This window comes from Corvus moneduloides, chromosome 4, assembly GCF_009650955.1.
Source record: "Corvus moneduloides isolate bCorMon1 chromosome 4, bCorMon1.pri, whole genome shotgun sequence".
Classification (NCBI taxonomy): domain Eukaryota; kingdom Metazoa; phylum Chordata; class Aves; order Passeriformes; family Corvidae; genus Corvus; species Corvus moneduloides.
Genome location: NC_045479.1, coordinates 25765147 through 25792014, shown reverse-complemented (window position 1 = coordinate 25792014; position 26868 = coordinate 25765147). Strand labels below are relative to the sequence as shown.

The following is a 26868-nucleotide window of genomic DNA, read 5'->3' as shown; positions in this document are numbered from 1 at the left end:
GTAACTTAAGGATGTACTGGTCTCTTAAGGTGGCTAACTAGTCATTCAGTCTTTAAAAAATATCTGGTTATTAGAGTTTTTAACACACAGATGGGCTCTAGGAGAAGCAGACATTCTGCTTACAATCCTGATTATCCTAAAATCTTCAAAAGCAGGAACATGTGGAGTCAGAATCATAGAACAGTTTGGGTTGGAAGGGACCTTAAAAATCATCCAGTTCCAACCCCCTTAATGTGATCAGGGACACCTTTCACTAGACCAGGTTGCTCAGAGCCCCATCCAACCTGGCTTTGAACAGTTCCAAGGATGGGACATCCACAGCTTTTGTGGGCAACCCCTCACTACCCTCACTGAGAAGAATTGATTCCTAATACTCCATCTAAATCTACCCTCTTTCACTTTAAAGCCATTCTCCCTTGTCCTGTCACTACATGCCCTTGTAAAAAGTCCCTCTCCAGTTGTAGGCTTCCTTTAGGTAGTGGAACGTGCAATAAGATCTCTCCAGAGCCTTTTCTTCAGGCTGAACAACCTGAACTCTGTCAGCCTTTCCTCACAGGAGAAGTGCTTCATCCCTGTGATCATCTTGGTGGCCTCCTCTGGACTCACTCCACCAGGTCCATGTCCTTCCTGTGCTGGGGACCCCAGAGCTGGATGCAGCACTGCAGGTGGGGTCCCACCAGAGCAGAAGGGCAGAATCCCCTCCCTCACCCTGCTGTCCATGCAGCTTTGGATACAGCCCAGGACATGGCTTTCTGTGCTGTGAGTGCACATCACTGGGTCATGTCCAGCCTCTTGTCCACTTGCATGCCAAGTCCTTTTCGGCAGGGCTGCTCTCCATTTGTTCATCCTTCAGCCTGGATTTATGCTTGGGATTGCCCTGACCCAGGTGCAGCGCCTTGTACTTGCCCTTGTTGAATTTCTTGAGCTTTGCATGGACCCACCCCTCAAGGCGGTCGAAGTCCCTCTGGATGGCATCCCTTTCCTCCAGTGTGTTGACTGCACCAGCTTGCTGACGGTGCCCTTGATCCCAGTCCGTGTCACTGACAAAACGTAAAGGGGTTGCTGTTCATTCTGTTGGATTGAAAGTGCTCTGGGGTATTTACTCAGATATGCCCTACTCCCACACAGAATAATTTAGAGATTGGTAAATTTTCCTCCTTAAGATCACACCACTGAGTTACCTAACAGTGATGCTTAAGAGCAGTGTTTGTAATGATTTCTTGGCATTTCCAGCAGGTTCTGCAGCCTCTGTCCCTCTGTAGTGCAAGTGCCTATGAAGGCCTGCTAACATTGTTGTGTAGTACCATTCACTCTGTGCATTTGTCCACAGTGGTGTTTCTGTAGCATTTTCAGAGCACATGGGTGATAATTCTAACACAGAAGATAATTTAGCAGTGTGTTGGCTGGCAATGAAAGCTAGAACAGGTCATTTACACCTCTGCAAGGGCTTGAATCCAGCATTGCATGTTCTACTTTGAATTCACATCATTTTAAGCTCCCAAAGTGATCATGACTAACTACTTAACACTTTTTTTTTCCTTTTTTTAATCCATTTGAATTCTGAGCATCAGTTTCCTTCCTGGGACTGTTTTTTGATTCCTGGATGACCCAGGTGCTTCATGAATGGAGGTTACTGGTGTTTGTCCATCTGGTACAGCCACAAGTGTAAGTGCTCAATAACATCTATCGTCACATAGTTGTTAATGGAATTCTAGTGGTGTGACAAAAGGTGACCAGTCATTTCTAGATACATCTTGCATAGTGCAAGTACCAGTGATTCCTTTGGAATTCCTTTCTGGAATAACAATATTCCAGAAATACTGAGGACCTGTCTCCCCCTGCAGCCAGCAACTAGAAATTTTGTATTGTAAAAAGGGGAAGGGAAGGGGTGGTGGGTGAGATTTGCATAATGTGACAAAACAGTGCCTAGACTCCACACTAGCAAATTCTGGATAACATGCCATTCCTTTTACAAATGGCTTATAAATTTAATTACAACAGGGGGATTGGGTTTGGGCCTGCCCTTACGTAGAGGAAGTACCACACTGCTGTTAAGCAAGAAGGTAGTATCTCTGATTTCCTCATAAAATAATCTGAATTACTCATGGAAATACAGGACTGAAGTGCAGTTCAGAAGAAAAAATTAAGGTGACTAATGAAACACACCTAGGCTGCAAAAGATTTGGAGCATCTAGCGGGAGACTATTCCTAAATATGGATCTTCCACCCATCAGAACCCAATGAGATTAATTTCCAGGAGTGCAAAACTGAGGTATTCACCACCTGTTAAATTTCCTGCTGGACAGCTGAAGAGTGGTATGGACTGACCTTAGTCTTCATTGTCAAATAGATTATGAAATGGAGCTCTTGAGGGAACCTAGGGACGCTGTAGCTCAGCATCAGCTTTTGGGATCTTGGAAATTTTGCTGATGCAGTTGTAGCTCCGAAGCAGTTTTTATCAAACTGAATGTGTACAAAATGAGCAGAAAAAGTAAATTACTTCACTGATTTAATGTGTTTGAACTGCAGTGAACCTGCAAGCATTATTCCCGTATCTCATAATCACTCTGGGTTAGTCAGGGGACTGCGAAACAGTAAAAGCTTAAGGTGGTAAGCAGCTGGAGGATGGCACATTACCAGAAATGAGATCCTGTCCTGAAGATGGAATCATAGAATTGGTTACCTTGAAAAAGGCCCTCAAGATGATAGAACACCCTTTAACCCAGCACTGCCCAGCCCACCACTAAACCATGTCCTCTAATGCCACATCTTCACGCCTTTTAAATACCCCCAGGGATGGCGACTCAGCCACTTCCCTGGGCATTCTGGCCCAAAAGCTGCATAGCTTGTGTGTTGCTTTCCCCACTGCAGCACGAGGAGCCACGTAGTAAAACGGTGACGTATCCAGGCAGAGGTGCTCGGCCTAGTGCCGCTGTATCCTGTTACCCACCATGACTTGCCCGTGAAGCTGGCACAGGAGGCTGTTCCTCTGTCCTCTTGCCTTCCACCAGCTGTTGAATCTGGGAGTTAACCATCCCATTACTACAATGATAGCCCTGCCCTGGAGCTATCTGCTAGCCTCTCTGTCCAGGCTATCTTGCCCCACCCATCCCCAGGGACAATGGGGGAAAATAGGTGAGCCAACAGGGACATAGCAGATGGAGGTTGTAGTCAGCATTAAACTAAGTATAAATGCAGACTGAGCCACGCTCCAGAGGTGATGGCAGTGTGCAGTGTTGTGTAGGGGCCTGCAGCACCTGATAACCCCTCCGGTTTACTGTTCTTCCCATATTTCACATGCCACCTTCCTCAGTATCGCTGTCCTTTATTCAACAGACAGTAGAGATTAGTTTCTTCTGATGCAGGGGCTTATAAAAAATGTTAATGCACTCTTCGTCCAGTCCTGCATGATGGTTCTTGCTCTGTGGTTTTTTGCTTTGATCACTTTTTTCCACTTGCTTAATAAATTCTCACACTGTTACTGCTTATGTAATTATTTGTTCTTTTCAGCAACACCTGAAATCTGTCTTTCCCTGCAGCTTGCAAAATTGGGAAGCAGCAGACTGCAGCTGGAAATACAAGGAAAGAGAATGTTTGCTTCTAGCCCTGGCTCTCCTCTTTATCCCTGCTTTTCCCTCTGTGGGCATAAAATGGAGCCAGCGGGCAATTAGAAAATTCTCTCATGACTTACCTCTCCTGGCTTTGGCTTTTCACTTCCTTTTGCTGGGGAAACTGTAGTCCCAAATTCTTTCCCTAGGTTCAGTGGTGCTGCCAGTGCACTGCAGGCAAGCAGAGTCCTAGGAGATGCACCATCGGGAAGGCAGGATTAACTAGCAATAAAGTAGGGCTGGACACCTGCAAGTTCACAAAGGGCATGACAGCAGCAGGAGCTGCCATGGCTGTAAAACCATTTTCCCAGGCTGAAATGATCTGACAAGTGCTGACTGTAGTAAAGTATTGATGGTGATGCTCAGTTAAGTGCACAAGGGTTAGAAATAGTTCCAGGTGCTGGCTCAGAGGGGCTGCAAAGAAGGCACTTTCACGGCACTGGCCCTCAGGCACCTTCAGCCCGTCTCGAGCCTGTCTGTCTCCATCTCTAGAAGGTGGTAGTGATACGCAGAAAAGACTACAACTCGAAAGTTGTAAAGTAGGTATGTTTATTGCAGCGCCGGCCGCATGGGGGGTAACCCCCAAAACGCCATGTGTGCCAACTGCGGTGCTCAGCTTGAAATATATCTGGTTACAAATTACATATACATCAGGGTACACAATGCACCTATACATATTCATGGTCTGTCTCTGCTTATTATTATAATTAGCTTAACGTCTTACTACGCCTGCGCAGTACCACCTGGTGGTCGCAGCCTGGGATCTCCGGGATGAAGTAAGCAGTCTACCTCAGATTTGAACTCTTCACCTTGCTTCCTTGCGCGTGCTCTTTGAGGTCCTGGTCTCAGTCCAAACCCCAAAGCTGATTCGAGCCAGTTCCAAGGTCCGAAAGTAGGATTTCTGGTCATGGTTTCTTCCTCTTATCGATGGTCTGGCATCCTATCCTTATCCTCCTGTACATCCTTCCCCTTTACCTGGCTGGTATAGTAAATGTTTAGCAAGCAGTACATTGTTTAGCAAGCACCTGCAAAGTTTTGCAGTACTAGCAGTACCCACAGCAATTAACCCCTAAAATCTAGGCCCCTTGTATCAGTAGGTGGGGGGGGACTTTGCATGGAACCACTGTAACTTTTCAAATTGCTGCCTTCAAATCTTCCTAAACTCAAACTGGTTTGCAGCAGAGCAATGGGAGTAAAGAACTACCACCACCTCTTTTCAGAGCTTTAACTACTTGTATTCCCTCAGAGGGATTTGAGACTATAAATATTTTTTTACACATCTTGTTCTTTTTTTACAGTCCTTGCCAGTGCTGTGCAATATGCTTCCATTTCTCCCCGAGCTGAACAGAACACCGAAGCAAATAAAGCAGCCTGCCTTATCCTCCCCTCTGGCTAGAGTTCCTCTTCTGGACTTTGGGATTTAGCATCCTTTGCCAAATTCAATGGGTGAGGAAAACTACATGTTGAATGAAGGAAAACTCTGCATTTTTACCTGTTTACAAAACTGTTGCTTCATGGTTAAGTGAAAAGCTTCCCTTCCCACCACCTGAGAAGCCTGACTACCACAAGAGTGATGGGTGCCTGGGTGGGAGCTTGAGCTGGTTTTGGAACCCCCCCCAGTATCACCAGTATGGGCACTATAACCAGCTGCCAGTGCTGCACATCACCTTTTCTGTGAAGCAAATGAGAGGGCACATCTGCTTTCTCTGTGTTTATTGCGTTACACTGAAGCAAACCAGCATGTGGTTATTTGCAGTTATTAGCTGATTATTTCACCAAGTCTAAGGAATACAAAGAAAAGCAATTAAATAGTTCAGTACCTGGTTAGCACTGAAGGGAGGCTCAGGCTGTGCGACTGGACAGGATGAGTCCCCATGCCAGGCTGAGCCCCATGCCAGGCTGAGCCCCCTGTGCTGCCCATGCGATGAGGCAGCAGCCTCCATCAGCTGGGTGCATTTTGGGTGCACAGGAGCTAGTGAGCTCTACTCTTGCCTCATGTGGGAACGCAACCCAAGTAATTTCCTGGGAGTAACCCGGTGAAACCCACAGCCTGGAGATGTTCATCCCTGCCCAGAGGGGTCCAGTGGTGACCACACTCAGTGTTGTCATTCCTTGTGCTGAAAGCTGCTCTGAGAAACCAAGGTTGGGTGACTCTGCTGGCTCATGCAAGATGGGACTTTGCTCATGCCTCTCCCAGGTGTTAGTCATTCCCATACACCACTTCCCCCTTGTCACACAAAACAATGCTCATGCCTCTTAAATAATGACCTCTACCAAGATTCTGAAGATGCTTCAAAATGGTCTCCTTCCTATCATTCATGAGGATGGAGAGGTGGTAGGTGAGCCAAAGAGCTGCTGGTGCTGTTGGAAGGAGCAAGTCTTTTAGGAATAGAAACCTTAAAGTCATCATCTTAAAATGTAGTCTTCAAGGATGGTGGCCAGAGGAACCCACCTGAAACACTGGAACTGCAAAGCACATCAGGATTTTTTGGTTGACTTTGATGTATCTGCAGGTTTTGTTTAGCTGTAGAAACTCAGTTTGCTAAGGAAATATTGACATTGATACCTATATTGTATAAGCCTTTTTTCTTGCCTTTTTTATTTTTAAATTTTAATTTTTCCAGCTGTGGCTGGGGGCCCAAAAGCAGCAAATCAGTGCTGGCAAGATGTTTGAAGAGCCTGGAGTATGCACAGCCTCACCAACCCTCCTCTTTGTAGATATTGTTCAGGTGGGTGCAGATTTCATTGGTCACCTTCTCAAAGGAAGCTTTGCAGTCTCCGCCAAATTTCTCCTCCATCAGTTGTAAGATAATGTCACAGATAATCTAAACAAGGAGAAGGGAAGAAACAACCAGTGTGACTTTTCTCCACATTAGAGGCATAAGAACTTACATATCTTGTATATCTTTAGTTGGGATTCTTGGAAGGCAGAAAGGGGTACAAGAACAATTCACAGCACATGGCCTGCAGAGCTTGTAACAGGGCATGGAAAATAAGGTGCATTATAGCATTCACAAAAAACTGGTATTTCTAACTATCCTGTATCTAGTAAATGTTGACTGCACCTATCACTTAAGGATAGCTGTATAGGCCTGATGTTCTTTGTCCATCCACTGCAATCCTTCTCCTGGCAGAGGACTGCCCCAAATGTTTAGAGGCCACAATGAGCCCCCTTGTTGGACACCTTTCGAATACATGGCTTGGGAGGTAAGTTTCTTCCTGATCTTTCCTGCTTCTTAGCTATCTGGCACTCTGAAGCAGAGTTCATTTGTCCTTGCAGTCACTAGGTAGGTGGTATACTTTGAAATGCCAACTCCTTTCCTGTGCAGCATTTATTGTTCTGTGTGCATCTTTACCCTGAAAAACTATTTTCAGCCAGAAATCATCACTTATTTTCCCACTTTTTGAAAATTTGGCCCACTGCTTTTGAAATGACCTTCATTTGGAAATAATCTTTGCCAGAAGGTGCCTCTTTTTGCTGTGTAAGGCAGATGAAATAGTTATAAATGCACTCTGCTAGTGACCTTAGGTGGATCTGGGCAAGTAATTTGATCCTGTATTTATTATTTGTGTTTGTTTAATGATGACAATGCTGTTGCCATTGTTGTTCAATAACAGCAGGTTTAATTATCCTCGGAAAGCTCAGTTCCTGTTACGAGATAAAAAATACATCAGGGACTGAAGTCCAGTGTTAAACTGCTTTTCTGCATCTTGTTATTAAATGGCAGGTGTGGGAATCTGACTGCACTGAGAAAACCCACTACAGCTCATGGGCAGCTGTGCAGCTCCCACCTGAGCAGACCTGCCTGCAGCACATCTGCTGCACAGCCGTCTTCTCTACCAATGCCAGATCTCTCACTCCTGCCATCTTCCACCATCAACCATCTCACCTTCCACCACCTCGATTCTCTCAGGCATATACACGTATTCCTACACACAAGGCCTATTTTCCTCAGTTGCACCCTTCAAAGGGGAAAACATGCCCTCCTCACAATTACACCCTTTGGGAAGAGGGCTGCTCACTCACCCTGAAGTTTTTGGGGTCAATCTTCAGCTGGGTGGCATGTTTCTTGCCGAGTGGGGTCACTATCCCAAGAAAAGCCTCAGAGTTGTCCAGGTGTTGCACCATGTTGTTGATGGCACTGAAAACCTTCTTGCCATGGCCCCTGACTTGATCTGACTGTGTCATCTCTTCGGCAGAGTCCATGCCTTTGAAATGTGTGAAGTAGGATTTGGTGTCTGGGTGCTCGGTAAACATCCTGTTAAGGAACAAGAGATGTTCTGACTTGTGGACCAAGGTATCAAAGCAGACATGGCTACACCTTCCGGGCCTTGCCTTATGCATTTATGCCCCTTTTCTCCTTCTCTTTATTAGAACAGACACTTAGGCATTCCTTGTTTTTCCCTTGCCTTTTGCACCTGTGCACAGCCCCCGTGCACATAGCAGCCAGTCCTCTCTCCCTTGCCTCTCCCCAGGGCATTTCCTTTGCTCATTCCACCTTAAAACCTACAATGAACTTATTCTACTGCTTCTAAAGTAAATATTTCCTCAGTGTTAACTGTTACTTTCATAGAGCAGTGGGAGCACATTCACATAGGGTGACTGTGACAGTTCACATGACTGTGATAGCTTAATATTCCCAAAGATGTTCTGGACAGCGGATATGAGCACTGTGGTACTGGTGGGTGTTTTCATGGAGAAACCCTACTACTGGTTTTGTTAATTAACCCCTTCCTAGAGTCCACTGCAAAGCTTTCTTACTGCCTGTGATGGATTGTTGTTTGAGTTTGGGGTACTGCTCATTCTGTTTATTCAAAAGGAATACAATCCGGTATGTTTGAAATTACCTTTGATCAATTACAGTCATCTTGGTCAAACTCTTAAAGAAAGCAGTTTGCTCCGTTGGGTAAACTGGTTATCCACCTGAAATATCCATAGCAAATTCCACATTGCATTTCACAAAGTCACAAAATGATTGGACTTGAAGGAACCTCTGGATGTCACCTGGTTCAACACCACTGGCAAGCCAGTTGCCCAGGACCATGGCCAGAGGGCTTTTGATCATTTCCATGTATGGAGACTCAACAACTTCTTTGGGCAACTTGTGCCAGTGCTCAGTTGTACTCAGAAGTAAAAAAAGTGTTTCCTGGAGTTCAGAGGGAACCTCCTGTGTTTTGGTTTGTGCCCATTGACTCTGGTCCTGTCTCGTGACACCACTGAGACGAGCATGGCTCTGTCTTCTTTGCACTCTCCCTTCAGGTTTTTATGTACACATTGATAAGATTCCCCTGAGCTTTCTGTTCTCCAGCCTGAACAGTCATAGCTTTTTCAGCCTTTCTTTATTGGAGAGATACTCCAGTCCCCTCATCATCTTCATCATCTTCCTTGCCCTTTGTTGAACTCTTTCCAGTATGGCCATGTCTCTCTTGTCATGGGAAGCCCTGAACTCTTCTCTATAGGTGGGTCTGGGGTTGTAGGGCACTAAAGCAAAACCTTTTAGAGTAAATTACTCCAGGGAGGCAAACTACTGGATGCTGCTAACGTTTTATGGCTGCATTCCTGACCCTAACTGTGTGCAGGTTGTGTTGCCTGCAGAAGGAAAGAGCAGCATGTAATAGTTTGTGAGGGTAATCCAGGCACAAGGTGTGATATACAAGAAAGCCAGAGTGGTGGGTAAAGGTCTGATAACCAGAAATAGTGTTTGAACTGATCCATGCTTATGGAGGCGATGTAAGTCCCAGATGAGAGTGGAATATGTGAAAGGTGAACAGAAGAGAGGGAAACGCGATGGAAACTAAGAGAGGAAAGCCCACAGAAAGGGTATAATACAATGGAACAGATGAACTGATGCTGAAGGAGAATCAGAAGTGAAATACTGAGTTTAAAAAGAGTTTAGAGATAAAGAGGAAGAGGGAAACAAGGCCCATGTTTTGTTCCCATTCTCTTTCATACCACACTTTCTTTTCATTACCTTACGTGGGTGAAGAAATTGATCTTGTCTCTTCTTCTTTTCCCACCCCCTTACCCCTTTCCTTTTATTCTTCCTTGTGTGGATTGCTCTTCTTCCCAGCAAGGGCTGCATGAAAAATATCAAGACATGCTCCTAGGCAGTATCTCCATCCTTCTTGCTGTTTCCTCCTTCACCCCTCTGGGGCAGCAGTTGGATGGGCTCTTTCCTTACCTGACCAGCACAGTTGTCCCATTGTCCTCAGCATCCACATATATCTTCTCCCAGGCACCGCGGGCACTTTGCACCTCTGCTTCAGAGAGCGACATGGTGCAGGAGATGTTGGCAACGGAGGGTGCAGCAGGAAGAAGGACAGGGAGGTCCTGGCAGAGTCTTTCTGCTCCAGTTCTCTCCTCAGGGCTCTCTAAATACTGCCCTGGGGATTTAAAAGATCTTGAAGGGTCTCTTTGTCTCCATTCTCCTCAGTCACATTTCTGCAGGTTTTAGAGTTACCTAATCGCTTTTAATCAGGAAAGAAACCAACCACATGAGGAGGGAGGACTAGCCCCGTAGTCGTAGGTCAGGTGCCAAAGCAACGGTCTCACTGTCTGAGGAGAGAAGGGAAAAAAGGCAGTTTTCCGTGGGGAAAAAAAAGATCAATTCTCTTCCCCTCTCACCCCTGCCAAAGCCAGTGCTTGGGTCCTCTTTCCTGAAGGTGATCCTTGCACAAGAACAAATTTTCCTGGTTTTCTCCCAAGAGTGCTGCTGTGCTGAGGGCACTGTGGTGCCCTGCCATCCCCTCTCCCTGGCACTCTGTGGTCTTTCAGTCAAAGATCCTGTTTCTAGCTCCAGCAACTCTCTCCAGTCCTGCCTTCATGCCACAGTCACTGCTTTCCCCACAGCCCTCTGGTTTAACAGGGGCTCACCCCACAGCTGCTCCCAGCCTTGGCTCCATGAGGGTGGGAAGCTTCGCCACCCCAAAATGACAGCATTGCAGGGATGGTGATGGCAGCATGACACAGCATCCATGGCCATAGTGCTCTGCACAGCCACTTCATTTTAGCACTGGAGATGAATGGTGCAGCACAGCCAGGCATTTCACTTTCCTAAACCTCTTGGCTTGCAGCTGGGAGCCCTATTCTATCTCTGAGCCCTGCCTGCCTGGGAGAGAGATAAGGGGCTGGAGAAGGGCCAGCGTGGAGCTGCAGACAGCAACTCTGGGCCTGTTACAGTCACTTGGAACTGGAGGCAAAAAGTTTTCATGGATTATCCATGCAATGCCTGGGCTTAACCTCTGGCAGGAATGTTCTGGTTAAGCCCAGGGCACACATGCAAAATAAGGGCTAAGGGGCTTGAGAAACTGCTGTTGGATGCTGAGGGCAGACAAAACCTCATATTGTTTGGAGTGGTTTAGAGGAGGGAAGGAATAGGTGTGAGGGGAAAATATGCAGCATGTCAGGATAAACCAGCCTGACACCCCAAGGCAGAAGGAAAAGTGCTGGCTGCAAGCTCACAGAGACTGACTGGTCTTGGTGGGGTTGTGTCCCACTGCTACTGCTCCCATTGAGGGAGGCCTCAAATGACTTCACTGAAATTTGTCCCCACTTGCCTCCCTCTCCCTTTTTACCACACAGCAAACAAAGAGCAGTCTGATAGAAAGCTGCAAAGCGGTTGTGGGTGCCCCATCCTTGGAAGAGTTCAAGGCCAGGCTGGATGCGGCTTTGAGCTGCTTGGTCTAGTGGAAGGTGTCCCTGCCCATGGCAGAGGGGTTGGAATGAGATGGTCTTTAAGGTCCCTTCCAATCCAAAACATTCTATGATTCCCTAGGAGAATTCTCCTCTGCTCTCCCCCACTCTCCTCTGGGACATTGCAGTATGAACATGTTCCACCCCTTGATACATAGTCAGACATCCTGTCCTGGGCCAAAAAATACCTGTTTTGAGTTGAGAAATTTCAATCCAATTAATTTATTGCCAAGTAACCAACCAACCAACCAACCCTCAGATGCCTCACTTCCCCCTGTCCCGTTTCCTCACCCCGTGCTGCAGGTTACAGCCAGACCCTTTGGTGAGACGGTGGGTGGTCCAGGAGCTGTGGTAGGTGCATGAGGATCCCTTTGCTCTTGCTTCTCCTTGTGTCCTACTCAACTGCTCCAGCATGGGCTCTTCCACTGGTCATCATCCCACTGGATACTGTACCTGCCCTGGACTTGTTTCTCCCTTTTCAGTATTCACTGCCCATTCTTAAACATTTTTCCATGGAGGCACCCTAAACTTACTTGGTTGGTCCAGTTTTGGGGTGCAATGGGTCTATTTTTTCTGGGGCCAAGCCAGGAGTCAGCAGCACAGGGCAGTCCCTGACCAAAGTAATGACATCTCCCCTCAAGCATGTCACCACACTCTGCCTGTGACGTGCTTTTCTAGTCTTCCATCTTCTGGTGTTACTTCCACTGTTTTGGAAAATTATCATCTATTTTCCCCTTGCATGATTTGCTGAGTCCTTGTAAGATGAACACAAAAATCCTTCATAACGTTTTGACATCTCTAACAGGGCTATACACATCTAAGCTACACCTCAGCAATCTCTAGCAATTGAAAAAAAAGCTCCAGAAACCTATTTATTTTTGCCTGGAAATGGAATAGCTATGAAAAATCAGCTGTTTAATCATGAAGTCGTTGCTGACACCTCCCCACGTGTGGGCAAGAGGACGCTTGCTTGGTTTATTTCTTTTTCCTCTCCCGTGGTTTGTGTTGGTTATCATCCCAAAGGAAGTGAATCCTCTCAAGTGTAATTTCTATTGCATGAAGAGACATATTTTCAAACGGGGGTGAAGCTCCTCAGGACATTATCCCTAAAGAAGAGAATCCTGGTGTGCAAAAGCCAATCAACACATTGAGTCGAGACATGATTTTTTTACAAATCTGCAGAGTAGGGTGCTAGGCCAGGCCTTTTCCAACCTTTTGGAAAACAAGCACAGTCATTTTTACAAAAAGGTAACCAAAAAAGAAGCATACAGGAACAGGAGATGGGTCACTCATGCTTGTATAACAAAATTTTTAAGGTGCATGTGTTGATCTCACTCCAGTTCAGTATCCTGTCATCTCCACATACAAATTCTCCTGGGGGTGTGTTCTTTAACATTATAATAATCTAAGGTAACTTGAGGTTGTCTTTACATCCTACCACCTGTTGCTAAGTTATAGTTTAACCTTATTTTGTTAAACCTCTGTTGCAGTTTCTGCTTGAATATCTTTGAACTATTACTCGTCTAGGACATAAGGATTTATAGCATTCTCTTCCTGGGGTCTCTTCATGGTTTCATTGTTCCAGCACATCATATCATAGTTTCAAGGCTAACTTACAGTTACTGTGAACTTCTTGTGAATCTTTAACGTCATCTGACATCAGGCAGGCAGGCTCAGGCCGGGGAGGCAGATGACGCTGGGAAATCCAGAGCAGGGAACAAAGTGTTTGAGCTGTGGCCAAGCCACTCCTTTCCCTGTCCCCAGCCCCAGGGGAGAAGAGGGTGTGCCTCCCATTGCTCTGCAGGGAAATGGTATCAGTACTGAGAAGTGGGGGTTGCTTTCTCTCAGTTTCCAAGAAATCACATGCTTTAGGCAGAAGGCAGCTGGCAAGATCCAGTCATAGAAAGGGGTGGCACGTTCTACTCACGCAGCCATTTAGGATCCAGCAGCCTTCCCACCTCTAGAGCACATCGATGTTCTGGTTACAGGCACTGCAAACCTCACTGTCTTTTCTTCTTGAAACTTGGGGAATCTGTGATTCTGTGATTTTTAGCATAATCAACCCACCTTATTTTATTGTTCAGCGGGGTTAATTCCCAGCTCAGCAGACACATCTGTTTCACAGGATGGCTGCCAGGGGCTCAGCAGCTGTGACTCTTCCCAACACCTGTGGTGGTGTCAGGCTGAGGGTAGAGCCCCCCCCGTATTGCCAGGTTTCAGGATGCTTAGCCCAAGACCCTGACACTCAGTGCTGCTTTCACAGAAAGGACAAACACCTGCATCTGCTCATGCTCAGTGTCTGAGGCTATCAAGATAATCAGCTCATCGAAACAAGCGAAACTAGGAGCTGCAGTCACAACTGGCAGTGTCAATGTCTGAATCCCAAAGCCCACATAGCACATGGGTGGGAAAGACCTGGAACAGTCACAGGCAGCTTTACCCACTGCCACTTTCCCACACCATACTTCTCTCTCCCATTCCAGGGTATTAGTGGGCTCGGGTAGAGCTGTGCTGGGCTTTGCACTGGTGAAATTACCAAATGCAAAGGGTAAGAAAAAAGCATGACTACTCAACTTCTTAGGACCTAGCCCCCAGAATGGCCCTTACAAAGTGTACAGAGGGGTACCACCTGACATGGTAAAAATGGACACAGGTGTCTGTTGTGAATATTTTTATTGCATGCATAACATTTTAAATGTGAAAGCAAAGGTAGTAATTTCAAAATCGCTCCACTTCTAGATAGCATAGGGCATAGCAGATATACAGATTAGTCCTCTGAATGCTGCTCTCATGATTAACAACATTTACTACATGGCTGGCAGTAACTCTAACATGATCATTACAACTAATAAGGATGCCAGTGCTGAGTTTCCTTGCAGTGAATCCAGCTAACCAAGAATTTGCATTGGTGGAGGCTGGTGTTCAGCAGAGAAACTTTACATCCTTAGTGAGGGGGGAAAAACCAATTCCACAAACGCCAGCCCACCCCTCACCCCCAAACATTGGTGTGCTGACAACACCATTTTGGACACAAACCACACATCAGCATAAGGGTCGCTATGAAGAAAGTAAACTCCACCTCAGCCAGACCCAGCACACTGCTGGACTGCATCCTTTTCTTGGTACAAATTTATGCTCATGAAACTTACACCATGCTGAACCTTTGCACAGGTGCTGCAGGCAGGAGGCAAAGAAATTAGATTTTGGAAAATATCAAGCCCAAATCAGAGATGCAGAGAGTACCCAGAGCTGGACAGAGGCCTCAGGCAGCAGCATAAGCACTATTCATATCTGTAATGTTACAATCTGGCATTCATATCTGCCCAATTAATGAGATCAAACCACCCAATCCTTTAATGGAAACAACACTCACACAGGTTTTGGACACAAGCCCCTAGACTGGTTCACTCAGCACCCTCATCTGGGACACTGGAGCTTTAATGACACACAGTTTATGTAAGCAATATTCTGAAGAAAAGAGAAATCCACTCCCATGAATGCCACCCCCACCAGATTTAAACCTGGACTCCAGCTAAAGAGACCCAATGTGAGAGAAAGAGATGTGTCTGAAAGACACCAGGCTAAAATAAACAGCTATGGGCTGCTTTATGTGGAAGTTAGACAGCAGTCCAGAGGCTTTGCATCAAACACAGGCAGGTCACAGATGATTATATTGGTGGTATGGACTATTGAGTTCAGAGATGCAAGCTAAAAGGGCGTAAGATGAAGCAGCAGACAAACCTGCTGTCAGATACAACAGAAAGTGAGGTGTTGGACTGAAAGGATGGTTGGTAAGGAATGGAAGGAACCAGACAATCAGACTAGTAGTTTTCCTGTGTAAACAGAACACTGCGTGATGGACTTATTGGTCCAATTGCCTCCTCTGTTGTAGAAGTCATAGAATTGTTAGAATCATAGTGGCTGGAAAAGATGTCTAAGATCTGTTCAATATGTCGAGCATTCATTAGATAAAAAATCTATTACAACTGTCCGACTTTCTTGGGAAGTAACATCAGTACATGTGGCTTTAAATTCAGTGAGCCCAAATTTAATCTCCATCTTCAGCTTGCGATCTCTCCCCAGCTGTGTGTCTGGAGATGGCACTACACAGGAGCCAAGCTTTTCCATCCCATCCTCATCTACATACTGAGCATCCTGGTTTTTTTGTACAATAGAAAGCAAAGACTACACTTGTTTGATCTGGTTCTGTTGGATAGAAATTATGGTAAGCAACTTCATTTATATTCAACGGCTGCCCAACTCCCACCAATTTCTTGAAGAGGTCTGTGCAATAAGTATAGCCATCAATTTCTGAGACCTTCCGTTTACGGATGTCATGGATAGCATCATCAAATTTCTCACTCACTTTTACGCCGTATGTCCTACGGCTGATTCTTGAGGTAACAATGTGTGGATTAACTCCAAATAAAACAGCCCCTTTTGCAATGGCCAGTTGGGCCTCTGTGGGACAAAGGATATGATACTTGCTGCTAAAAGCCTGACTGACTGCATCTCTCAGGATGATGCTGGACGCAAAGCCTCCCACAAGCAAAATGTATTGGACTTTGTCCATCTCAGGCTTGCAAAGAATTTCCCTCAAAGCACAAATGATATTGTTGGTACAGTAGTCAAACAACCTCTTCATTTTCTCATATGTAATCATGATCGTCCCATCACACCACACAGCTCCTACTGCTTTTTCAAAGAACTGGGAGATGTCCTTCTTGGACTCTGCCACTCTGACCAGGTTGCAGTAGCAACGTATGTAGACTGCCTCCCTGTTAGCAGAGCATTTCTGTAGGCCGAAGTTGTACATCATATTTTGTAATTCAGAAGGGTGCTTCTTTACATATTCATCCCATACACCATCACTGAATATTTCCTTGAGGAAACTGGTGAAGTTTTCATCCACTCTGTTGCCTCCCCATCCACCTCCAGTTGCCTTGTGTAACTCCTTTAGGTAATGGTTTTCTTGGATCTCATGTACTGTGATGTCTACAGTGCCACCTACACATGCAGACACAGACACACACAGAGACTCAAATTAATTGCGCTGTTTGCTTTAAAGTACATTAATTTCCACTGAATTTAATCTTACCTTCTGAACTCCCAATTCACAAATGTGCTTTTCTGCTGCTTTCTTTCCTCATCCTCACTCTTCTACTATTTGCCTGTACTTCTCTAGATTTCTTAAATTTATTTATTTTTTCTTTTGTTTAAAAGCCTGGTCTCACAAGGCTCCTACAGTTATTTCTGATAAGAGCTGGATGCTCCGACTTGCTCACTGAACAAGCTGATCTCCTGTCTGATCACAAACGGAGACTGGCCTCCTCACATAGGTCATGGACTCCTGACCAGTGGTGAGAAGACTCTCAGGAACTTGCAGTCCTCTTGATGCTTTTTCGGTATCTGTTCACAACCACCAGACTGCTCTTGGCAGAAAATTCACATCACACCAAAAAACCTCAGGAATCTAGAGAAATTACTGAGTAGTGCTTCATCAAATATTCTTAATGATTTACTCCCCAGTGCCTGCTAGCTCATCTCTTTGGTCACTTCACTGGGCACTAACTACAGTTGCTCCTAGAGAGGAGGCTGTGAGCTCAGGCTACACAAGAGCACGTGGAGCATGCTGATGGTTGATGCTGGGACCCGGTGCCAGCTGATCTGGTGAGAGGACAGGACCTTGTGTTGTGACTGTCTGGCCTGAAGAGCACTGTAGTGTGAGACACAATCCTGTTGTTTTCTCCTATTTTTCTGCCTGCTCACAAGATCTCATTAGGTGAGAAATAAAAATAAGAACCCCAGGACAAGCACAGCAGTGGAATCTGAGCTCTGGGACTGCACTGCAGATCTTTGGCCATACTGTGAAATTGCCAAGCACTGTGCCCAGCAAAGATGGTACCTGTTAATCAGGGAAAATTTTACCTCCACAGTCAACAACAATATACTGGATCCCAGGGGAGTCTTCAAACTTCTTCTTGTCACTGCTGTCTGCCATAAACCCTTCCTGTGGAAGCTGCTTGCACCACAGTGATGCAGCTTCTGGCTCCAAGGCAATGATCAGCTTCTCAGAGAGCATGCCAGAGATAATTCCTGCCTAACATCAAAAAAGAGAAGAATCAGTTCAAGGAAAGGGGGTGACATTACTGCTGCATGAACACCACCTGCTAGGGAGACTCTTCTCACCCCAGCAGCTCATGCAGGGGTGGTGGTGGTTCTTGCACTGCTGATCTCTGTGGGCCTCATTTCTATACGGCAGTGGCAGGAGAGGGCAGAGCTGTTGTTACTGCCAGTTTGGGACATCCACTCCCTCACCACCCTCAATGTGGAAGATTTCTCTGCCTGATGGACTGAAATTTGAAATACAGGTTTACATGTTGAGGGGTTCCTTTGCCTCAATGGGCAAAGAAACTTCCAAAGGTAATATGAGGAAATGGGGTAACCCCTGCTTTCACCTCTTTTGCTGCCAGACGCATGAACTGCTTGGCGGCAGCGCTCCATATGGCTGGGACAGTAAGGACCCAGGTGATCTCCTCCTGGTCATAGACAGTTTGGAAAGAGGCCTCTTGAATGGTGTTCAGGGCATGTTCCTTCAGGTAGCGCAGGCTTTTGGAAAAGACTGTCAGGGCAGGAAGCACCTTTCCGTTGCTGGCTTTCAGCTCCATACCAGCTGTGACATTCTACAAAACAAAGGCCCAGAGTCACATGGTGCAGTGCCTGTATGACACCTGTCCCCTTCACACCGAGCACTGCACAACCTAGGGCACAGAAGGAGGTCCTGTCTCCAAACCTGAGTGAACTCCCAGCACTGGCTTCACTACTGTGGCTAACTGAGTCTAAGTGGCACAGGTCAGCTACCAAACTGCTTACCCACCACACCTGTGATTCAGTAGGCAAAATGTCAATGTGGTTGATAAGTCAGCTGTTTCTCCTAGGCCAAATTTTGTAAAGACCCTGTAGATCCTGTAGATCCCTGAAGAGCCAGTGGGGGGAGATTCTGCAATGAAAATTTCCTTCACCATTTGCTCCTCAGATGGAGAGAAATAGTTCTGAATTAAAACCTCTCTCCACCCTCCACTGAAAGTGAACGAGAACCAAGCACTCCAAAGGTGACATTGTGACAGACCACATCATTCCCAACTTCCCTGGGGAGGAAAATCTTCAAAGAGGCATCCCACCCACCACAGCACCCAGTTCAGCATTCATGACTTAACCCTGGGGGATGCCAAAGAGAGGACATGAGGCTTTTCCTGGGACTGGCTCTGTGCTCTGGTTTAGTCTATGTGAAGCCCTGTAGGACCCCAGAGCACAGAGAGGAAGGTCCTAAGGTAGCCTGGTGTTTGGCTGAACAAGCAAACCCAGATAAAGCTGCAAACTATTCCAAACTAGCACAGAGCCTTCAGAGAGAAATGATAAAGCCACTGCAGGCTTTAAGGACAGCTGGACACCCTTACATTAGCTTCAGAATAACACTTCAAGGGAGGGAGAGATAAGCTGGGGGAGCTGTATAACATGGGATGAGCTCTTAGGAGATCTCAGGGCTGCCCATCTCCTTTGAATTACAGGAAATTTCACTTGATCCTTGTTCCCTGTTGAGGACTGAAGCAGGGAGTCCCAGAGGGAGACCAGTTTCTCTGCCAAGCTCGGGAACAGGGCAGCTGTTTTTTAGGAACATGTCTTTGCCTTCACCCAGGTAGGCAGTCAGGTTTTATTGTCTTCAGACAAACAAGAAACATCATAAAGGACCCATGAAGCTATCAGCAATTACAAAAATAAATAATTTCTTCTTTGGTTCATCAAAATACTCTCTGACTTGAGTTCATTCATCCCCATTAACCAGACTTACTCAGCCTTCTTCATGGATTCTCTAGCCCCCACCCCTCAAATAAATGAATAGCCCTGACCCCCATCAGCAGTAACTCTTCCACCTACCGTGTTGTACAGCTGCATCTTGAAATTCTGGAAGAAGTACCAGCTGTCAGCTTGGCTGGAGGGCAGGTTCTTGTACTTCATCACAGCATCATAGCCAAAATACTTGAACTCCTGCTTCTGGTTGAACAAGATGCATGTGGGTGTCTTTGGGGTCCTGAGCCCATGCTCTGTTCCCCAGTAAACCTGGCGGATTTGGTCTGTACCTGAAGCAAGAGAATAACAGTACCCACTGTAGGATGTGCCAAAATCTATAGCAACAACGAAGACTGACTGGCTGGCCATGGCCACTGCAGTGCAGAGGTGTGCAGCTCTGGGAGCCAGAGAGGGGTAAACAGATGGGACTGGACTGAAAGGCCTGATATTGCAGAGAGAAGGGCAACCTTCCCTGACTTTTTATTGGCTGGAGAGAGATATGACTCTAGACATCCTGTAAACTGTGCCTTTTCCTGTAAAGAGGCAGGGTTTGCTTCTGTTATTCAAAACAGCAAAGTGCCTTTGTTAGGAAACTGATCAGTAGCTTTCTGCACTCCCAGCAGCAAGGACAGTCCCTGGTGCTGCCCACTCATTTCAACAAACATTTTCTGCTGCTGCTGTAAAGGCATGGAGACATCCAATGCTTCTGGCTACAGAAGAGAATGGATGGAAGGACAGTGTGAGGACAGTGATCCCAGAAAGACGACTGCAGAAGGCAGCAGGTAGGTTACACAGGGGCTGTCTCTGGATGAACTTATTTAACCTTCCTAGGTCTGAATATTTCTACAAAATTTCTTGGAGGGTTGCATGAGTGCTGAACTGCAAACATTTTCTGACTGTGAAATATTTCAGTAAAAGCTCTGTTTCCTACTTCCTAACCTTTCTAGCCATCACAGAGATGGTTACTGTCCCCAAATTCAGCTCAAGTTCAACTCCGAAGTGTGAGGCAGTGCAAGAGAAAATGAAACTAGAAAGATCAGCATAAAGAATGTAAGAAGATATGGGATTTTGGGACTCAGATTCTGAGCTCATCAATTTTGCAGGAATAGTCTGACTAAAATGCAGATTTTTTTACTGGATTGTTGAGCTTAAAAAACAAACAAAAAAAGTGTCTTCTGTGAAAGACTGAAAGTGAAGTGATTTAACTGGAAAGGAATCCATCCAAGTAAACAAAACCAAAATGTGCTTTGGTGGGAGGAAGTAATGCTGAGAGAGAAGGGCAGCACGGTCCCTTGCAGCAGCTGTGCAGCCTTCTATTGGCGTAAACCAAAGGTAAAGCCTCATGCTGAGGCTTTCTCTGACATCTGGTGCAGGAATGAACTTACTCTTATTTGTTGGGGTTTTAGTTCTCCTGTTTTCTTTTTCTCTTAAAGGCATTTTCCCCATACATGTTGCCAGGGGGACAAATTACTGGGTGCTTAAGAAAAACAAAAGCCCTGGCAACAGGAGTGGGGTGCATCTGGCTACTCTCTTTCACCTGGGTTTGTGGGCAGCCAGTTCCCGGCATTTGGACGGAGAGAGAGGCTGCTTCTTCGGCTGCCTGCCTTCCTTCCTTCTACCGGAGACACCCCGGGATCCCCAGCCCGCCTTCCCTGCCCCGCTGGGAGCCCGGCTGTGGCCGCCCTGCCCCCGCCGTTGCTTCGAGCCTTCGCTGCTCTGTAGCCCTGCTCACCCTGCCTGCCCAGACCTCCGGGGGGTTCCCACCACAGCTCCGTAGTTTGAATACATCTCCTCTGCCACCCGAGATTTGTGCTCGTCCCTGCCGTTCCAGCCTGCTGTTCCCGAGGGTCCAGCCGGACACTGGGATCGGCTGCCCAGGGGTTTGCGAAGCCTTTGTCCCATCCCTTCCCGGGATCCCGGGGCACCAGTGCCGTGTGTTTCCCGAGCTCGCTCCGGAGCGCCCCCTGCAGCCGCGGGGGAACCATCGCACCTGCCCGGCTCACCGGGAGCCGCCAGCGCCCCTGCCGGCTGCGAGCGGAACTGCACCCGAGGGGAAAGGGCCTGACAGCTGAGAAGGCTGGCACTGGGTTTGTGATTGTTTGCTGTTACTGCCAGAGTTATTGTTGTTTGTTTGACTGGTTATACACATAGAGATATATAATAGTAAAGAACTGTTATTCCTGTTCCTCATATCTTTGCCTGAAAGCCCCTTAACTTCAAAATTATAATAATTTGGAGGGAAGGAGGTTGCAATTTTTTTTCTTCTATTCCAAGGGAGACACTTGTCTTTCAAACCAAGACACTACTCCACCTGGATCCAAGCTCCTGGAGCACCTTAATCTGGGACTGTCTCTGTAATAATAGTTGATATTTGGGATCCTCATTAGGAAACAGGACACAGAGAGCAGTTGTACTAATAAAAAATGACCTTGAGAACACAGAGCTTTGTACTCCTCTATTAAAAACCCCACACTTGTACATTGCAAAGTTGGTTTTAGCAGAACAGTCAGCTGCATTTGCTGTTCCCCACACTATGCAGGTCTAGGTTGAGTTTGTTTTTCAGGAGCTGTCCCTTTATCTTGCCCACTTCATCCAGGCCTAATGATGAGTCAAGTGGAGTCACCTGAGCTGTATCAGGCAGATAATGCTGACTGACTTGTACCAAATCTGCACCCCTGTGTGCCCTTTGACCTGTCTCTGATCTGTTTGCTGGCATGGATGTAGCCATGAAGCCTCTGCTCACAGGACTGGCTATTCTAAGGTACTTGTTTCAAGGATGTGTTCTTTTCCCCTTTCTTTATAAGAATTCCCTTTTCTTTTTTTCCTCAGACATACATCTGACACCTCACAGCAGCCATCAGTCTATGGAGGGCAGACTTCAATCCCGAAGGAAAGGTCTGAAATGATGAAAGAGATGGATGAAAAAATAAGGAAGGAAATGTTTGAAAGGATGAAAGAGATGGACAACAAAATAAGGAAGGAAATGTTCGAAAGTATGAAAGAGATGGACGACAAAATAAGGAAGGAAATGTTCGAAAGTATGAAAGAGGTGGACGACAAAATAAGGAAGGAAATGTTCCAAATGACAAAAGAGATGGACAACGAGAAAATGTGAGAGTCCAGCGACCAGAAATGACACTGTTTAGTGTGGCCCCTGACAAGAACTGTAGCTGGTGCACACTAGGGCAGGTGGGACAGAAGATTATAAATCAGCCAGACACAGGGAGGGCTCTGAGTTAGCAGCAAATTTTCTGCAGGCCTTATTGGGAACCCAGAGCAAATTTACAGAAGCTGATTGATTTGCCCCATGTAATATGCAGATCTTACACTTTGGGAGTATTTTATTTGCACTGTTGATATTGATTCATGGAATCACAAACCACCCACCTGGCAAGGAACAGTCTTGAGAAGTGTTGGTGTCTAGATTTCTTTTCCCTATGGGTTGATCAGAAATTGGAGGGAGGAAGTTTAGCTTGTGCATTTTTTAAGACTTTATTGCATACCTGCCCACTGATTGATATGTGGTTTATTATTTCTTTCTTCCCCCTATGGATGGATGGACAATGAGAACAGAACTTTGACTGACCCTATTAATACACCACTACACCTTCCAGATAGTTACAGCAGGTACTGTGATTCTTTATATTAATAATCAAAGAGGGGGAAATCATTATGATCCTTACAACCACACTTCCATTTCTTCTGATGTAAATAGCTCCCCCCTTGATTTGAGCATGAATTCTGGGTTGGAGCTTTCAGGGGAGGTTGTTCAGCTCCCCTGGAGATTTTCCTGGATGCTCTACACTTTCCCACCTCAGAGCTTTTTTTCTGGAATTCAGATTATTCAACAAGGGCATGTCCACTGTTGTCCCAGTGTCCAACAACAAATAAGGAGATTTCACAAATCTGTTTCAGAGCATTTCCTGGAAGGGCAATCCAAATACAGCAGCAGAAAGAAGAGGAATATGAGGTGCTGAAAGAGAAGAACAAAAATCTGGAGTCAAGGTAAGGTATTTATTCATATTTTGGACGTACTGTGTGTTTCTACACTGAAAAGCCACATACTTGTTGCTTCCTCCAGTGCTTGGGGACTCTGTTTCTGACCAGACAGCCCAGACACCTTCTCTCCAGACTTTCAACCTAACAGCATCTCTTTGTAACTGACTTCTTGAAGATGGCTTGGGTTGTTCTGCAAAGAGAAGGAGACATTCTCAGGGTAACCAGTTAAATAAAGAGTAAAAGAAACCAGTCTCCAATGACATCGTTGAGATACCACTCTGATCAGATTCCACTGTGATCATGCAAAACTGAGCTGAGGAAGCACTGTTTCCCACACAAAAGCTGCTCGCCAGCTATATAACAGAGTTGAGAAGTGCATTGTACAAAACATGGGATGCATGAAACAGATTCATAGTAAAACAGTTATGTTTACTCATTATTTCATCTTGGCTTAGATACGTTTTTTAATATCCTCCTTGACCTAGATACCAAGAGCTCTTGGCTAAAACGATGAGCATGCACCAATACTCTGAGGACATCAATGACCCTTTGCGTTTGTCTGCTGTGCTGGAGAGGTATGAGATGCTCCAACTACAGCAATGGGAGAAAGTCAGGAGCTCCATGCCCTGCCGTTGGACGTATGAGCAAGGCCGTCGCATCATTAAGGTTTGTCCATTTTCTGCATCTGATTCTTATCAGATCAATATGGTGCAGCCATATAGCAGCCTTTGAGTATTTGTATTTCTGTACCAGAAAGGGTTGGGGCCTAAGTTTGGGTCTTCAGTTTTCCAACTCAGCAGGGCCTGTGGAATGCTGTAGTGATCAAACTGACAGTGACTTTCTTCCTCCTGCCTTTCAGAAGGGCACATTCAAATACCAGTCCCATCTCTCAAACATGTCAAGCACAAGTGGGAAAACAATCCACTTTGCTTATGCTGGTGCTTGAACTGATAGCTGGGAGACCTCATTTTGATGTCTGACTCACTGCTCTGATGCTAGAGAGATCTGAAGGAAAATACCAAAGTGGTATTACCTAAAAGGACAAGACTGAGATGGGGCCATTATTAGCATTGATTGTGATGATAAGGCCTGACAGATGCTGAAGAATGGGCTCCAATATGCAAGCAGCTTGATGAAACAGTTTGTTTCACAGCTATGGAAGACATACTTCAATCAATTAGCAGCCCTACAATTTACTCTAATGCAGATGTGTTCTCAGCACATGCTTTGCACTTTACACCTCTGGTTTCACTGTGATTGCTGCTGTAATCAGTTGTTGTCTTTGCACTGCAGAAGCTGTTTGATGCCTGTGAGAAAGATATACAACAGAGAACAGATGACATACTTAAAGCTCTTGACATTCCACTTTGGAATAAGGCTTTGACTGAGGTATTTCATGTTTCTGTGTAAAAGGGCCATCAGCATCTGCCATTCATTTAGAAGTTTGCTTCTGATAAGGACACTGCTCAAAATCTGTCAGCAGTGACACTGGGGATAACTTCTGAGCTGAGAGGGCTGGGGGTGTAGAAAGCTAAGTTCCATCACCCCTAGGTATGAGACCATCAATGGATAAAAACCAGGTCTCTTTCTCTCTAAGAGTTAAGTTATTCCAGGGAGAAACAGGGAGCTGGACTTGTGGGAGCCTTCCAAAATGATATGATTCTGTGTCCCATGATACACAGCCATACACTGAAAGCATGTCTGAATTGTCCATCTGGATGAGGCACATGATGAGTGCAGAAAGCATTTTCCAGCCCTATGTTGCTTTTATACGACCTTCCTCCAATGCCTGGAATGAGTGACTTCTCCATTACTGATTGACACAATCTGAGAAACAAAAATTCCCAGTGCTTGCCTTACCACATGATAACAGCCTGCTTTGTGCTCATTGTTCTGTAGGAGACGATGCGAGAAATAAGGAAGCTCTTTCGGCAACCCTATTACCAAAACTACCCAAAGGTTCACTCTGAGATTGTTCAAGTGAGTAAAGATACAGCCCAGGACCGGGGCAATGGTTCAATTTTCTGTGCAGCTTGCTAGTTAAAAAATGAGAGGTCTCCCTTCTGCTTGAGGTTGTTTTCCACTTGTGGTCAGGTCCTTCCAGCCCATATACCCCCAAAACATTCTCATGTACATGTAACCTTGTAAGGGAGGTACAGCAGGACAGGCAAGGTTGTGCCCTCGCCAACAAAGGCACAGCCATACTGGACCCAAGCAAGGAGCAAAGAGCAAAGGACCAGTGGTAGTTATCAGGGTCAGCCACAGACCAGTGACCACTGGGCAAGCTCACAGTGACCAGCCAGGTCAAGACCGAGCTGGGAAGTTGGTCTATGGGTCAGGATCAGCAAGGCTGGGCACAGGCATCCCAACATCACAGCTCAGGCAAGCACCCAGCCACCACTCAGCTCCTGGGTCAAGTGGTGGCCAATCTGGGGGTGAAGATGAGGCTTCTCATAACTCCTTCTCACACCACCCTTTCTGCCAGCTTGGCTTTTATTGCAGGAGTTGAATACAAGGTTATATGGCCGTGCGAAATCTGAGCTGGCCTTGAACACAAGCAGCCAAACCCCTGGCAAGGCTGAGGAAAGCTTGCAGAGGCTGTTGATGTGCACAGAGCCCTGATACCTGCTATCCACATGGACTAGTCTCTAGTGGGCTTTTTTGTGGAAGATGTGACATATAGATCACAGATACATGAAACTTCCAAAGAGGAGATTCCTTCTTTTGCAGCTTGCTGGGCCTTTCCAAAAGCTCGGTCTTACCAAACTCCTTGCAGATCTCTCCATGAAGAAATAGAGACAGGTGCTGGATGCTGGCACAATCCAGAAGTCAGGACTTAGTAAATAAAAGAACCTTTCAAGCGACCCTGGGACCCCTGCATTTCCTACTCAGAGAGTACCAGCAGCTTTGACAAGTGAAGTTCTTGAGTGCTTAGTTTATGTGGAACAGCTGCACAGAATGAGAGTGGGGAGGCAATGTAACAATACATCAACATAACATTACAAAGCTTTGAAAAGTGTTCTCATATGATTTTCAGGAAGCTGCCATTCTCACAGGAACTGAAAATCAAACTGAAAGTCAGTTCCTGCTGCAGTGCTGCCAAATTTATTGTTTGCTGCTTCTTCAGGATCCACCAGTTAAAGCTGAGTGGAAGATGAACAGAAGGTATTTAGAGCATGTGGACAAGAAAGATCCAGTGTACTGGAAAAACCCATCACTTCTGTGGCCCATAATGAAACGTGGAGAGGATGTTGTTGCGAAAGGTGTAGTCTGGGATCAAAGGAGAATGACTTGAGAGTCTGGGTAATTGTTAACTTAGCCAGAAGATGACACAGCTGCTTTGCAATACTCTGCTTTTCCTTCTCCCATGAATTTCCTGCTTTTCAGAGCTAGTAAGTTAGACATCCCCCACTTGGGACACCTAGGATAAATCATTATTAATAAACATGTATTAAAAATTGAAGCTACTCCAATTGTCTCCTCACAAAGGCCACCTGCCTGTTCACACTCAGCTGCTTTCCCATGTCTGTACAATTTACCTCTCCCGAAGCCCTTCAGCTACTCACCTGCCACAGCTCTGGACCAAAGAGCTCTAAAAGTTTTATTCCATGGCATAAGGGGGATGCAGTGAGGCAAATGCGTGTTCATGTGACTTCGTGTGACACAGTATTCTGTGAGCAACTTGAGAATTACCAAATAAAAAAAGACTTTCAATTCTGC

The 26868-nt window shown here is 46.0% G+C and overlaps 3 protein-coding genes across 6 annotated transcripts; 1 reads left to right on the top strand and 2 right to left on the bottom strand.

Moving 5' to 3' along the window:
* The first annotated feature begins 640 nt into the window (after positions 1 to 640).
* LOC116443469 lies at positions 641 to 26868 on the top strand. 4 transcript variants are annotated; one of them, XM_032107648.1, is made up of 9 exons: positions 641 to 1665; positions 19773 to 19931; positions 21979 to 22260; positions 22723 to 22776; positions 23065 to 23154; positions 23634 to 23814; positions 24442 to 24537; positions 25048 to 25128; positions 26186 to 26868. In XM_032107648.1, the coding sequence occupies exons 1-9, from the start codon at positions 1604 to 1606 to the stop codon at positions 26441 to 26443; spliced, it is 1263 nt and encodes a 420-aa protein (XP_031963539.1). In that variant the 5' UTR covers positions 641 to 1603; the 3' UTR covers positions 26444 to 26868. The 4 variants fall into 4 exon arrangements, with proteins under 4 accessions (XP_031963539.1, XP_031963540.1, XP_031963541.1 ...); XM_032107649.1 differs by lacking the exon at positions 22723 to 22776; XM_032107650.1 differs by lacking the exon at positions 24442 to 24537.
* LOC116443474 (cytoglobin-1-like) lies at positions 4141 to 9974 on the bottom strand. The gene is made up of 3 exons (XM_032107658.1): positions 9791 to 9974; positions 7636 to 7867; positions 4141 to 6433 (listed from the first exon to the last, which is right to left on the bottom strand). The coding sequence occupies exons 1-3, from the start codon at positions 9883 to 9885 to the stop codon at positions 6305 to 6307; spliced, it is 456 nt and encodes a 151-aa protein (XP_031963549.1). The 5' UTR covers positions 9886 to 9974; the 3' UTR covers positions 4141 to 6304.
* LOC116443468 (heat shock 70 kDa protein 12B-like) lies at positions 13958 to 19607 on the bottom strand. Its single transcript, XM_032107647.1, is given in 5 exon segments — positions 13958 to 15459; positions 15461 to 16308; positions 17230 to 17401; positions 17760 to 17984; positions 19237 to 19607. Coding segments are annotated over 5 exon segments (1740 nt in total). The 5' UTR covers positions 19519 to 19607; the 3' UTR covers positions 13958 to 15246.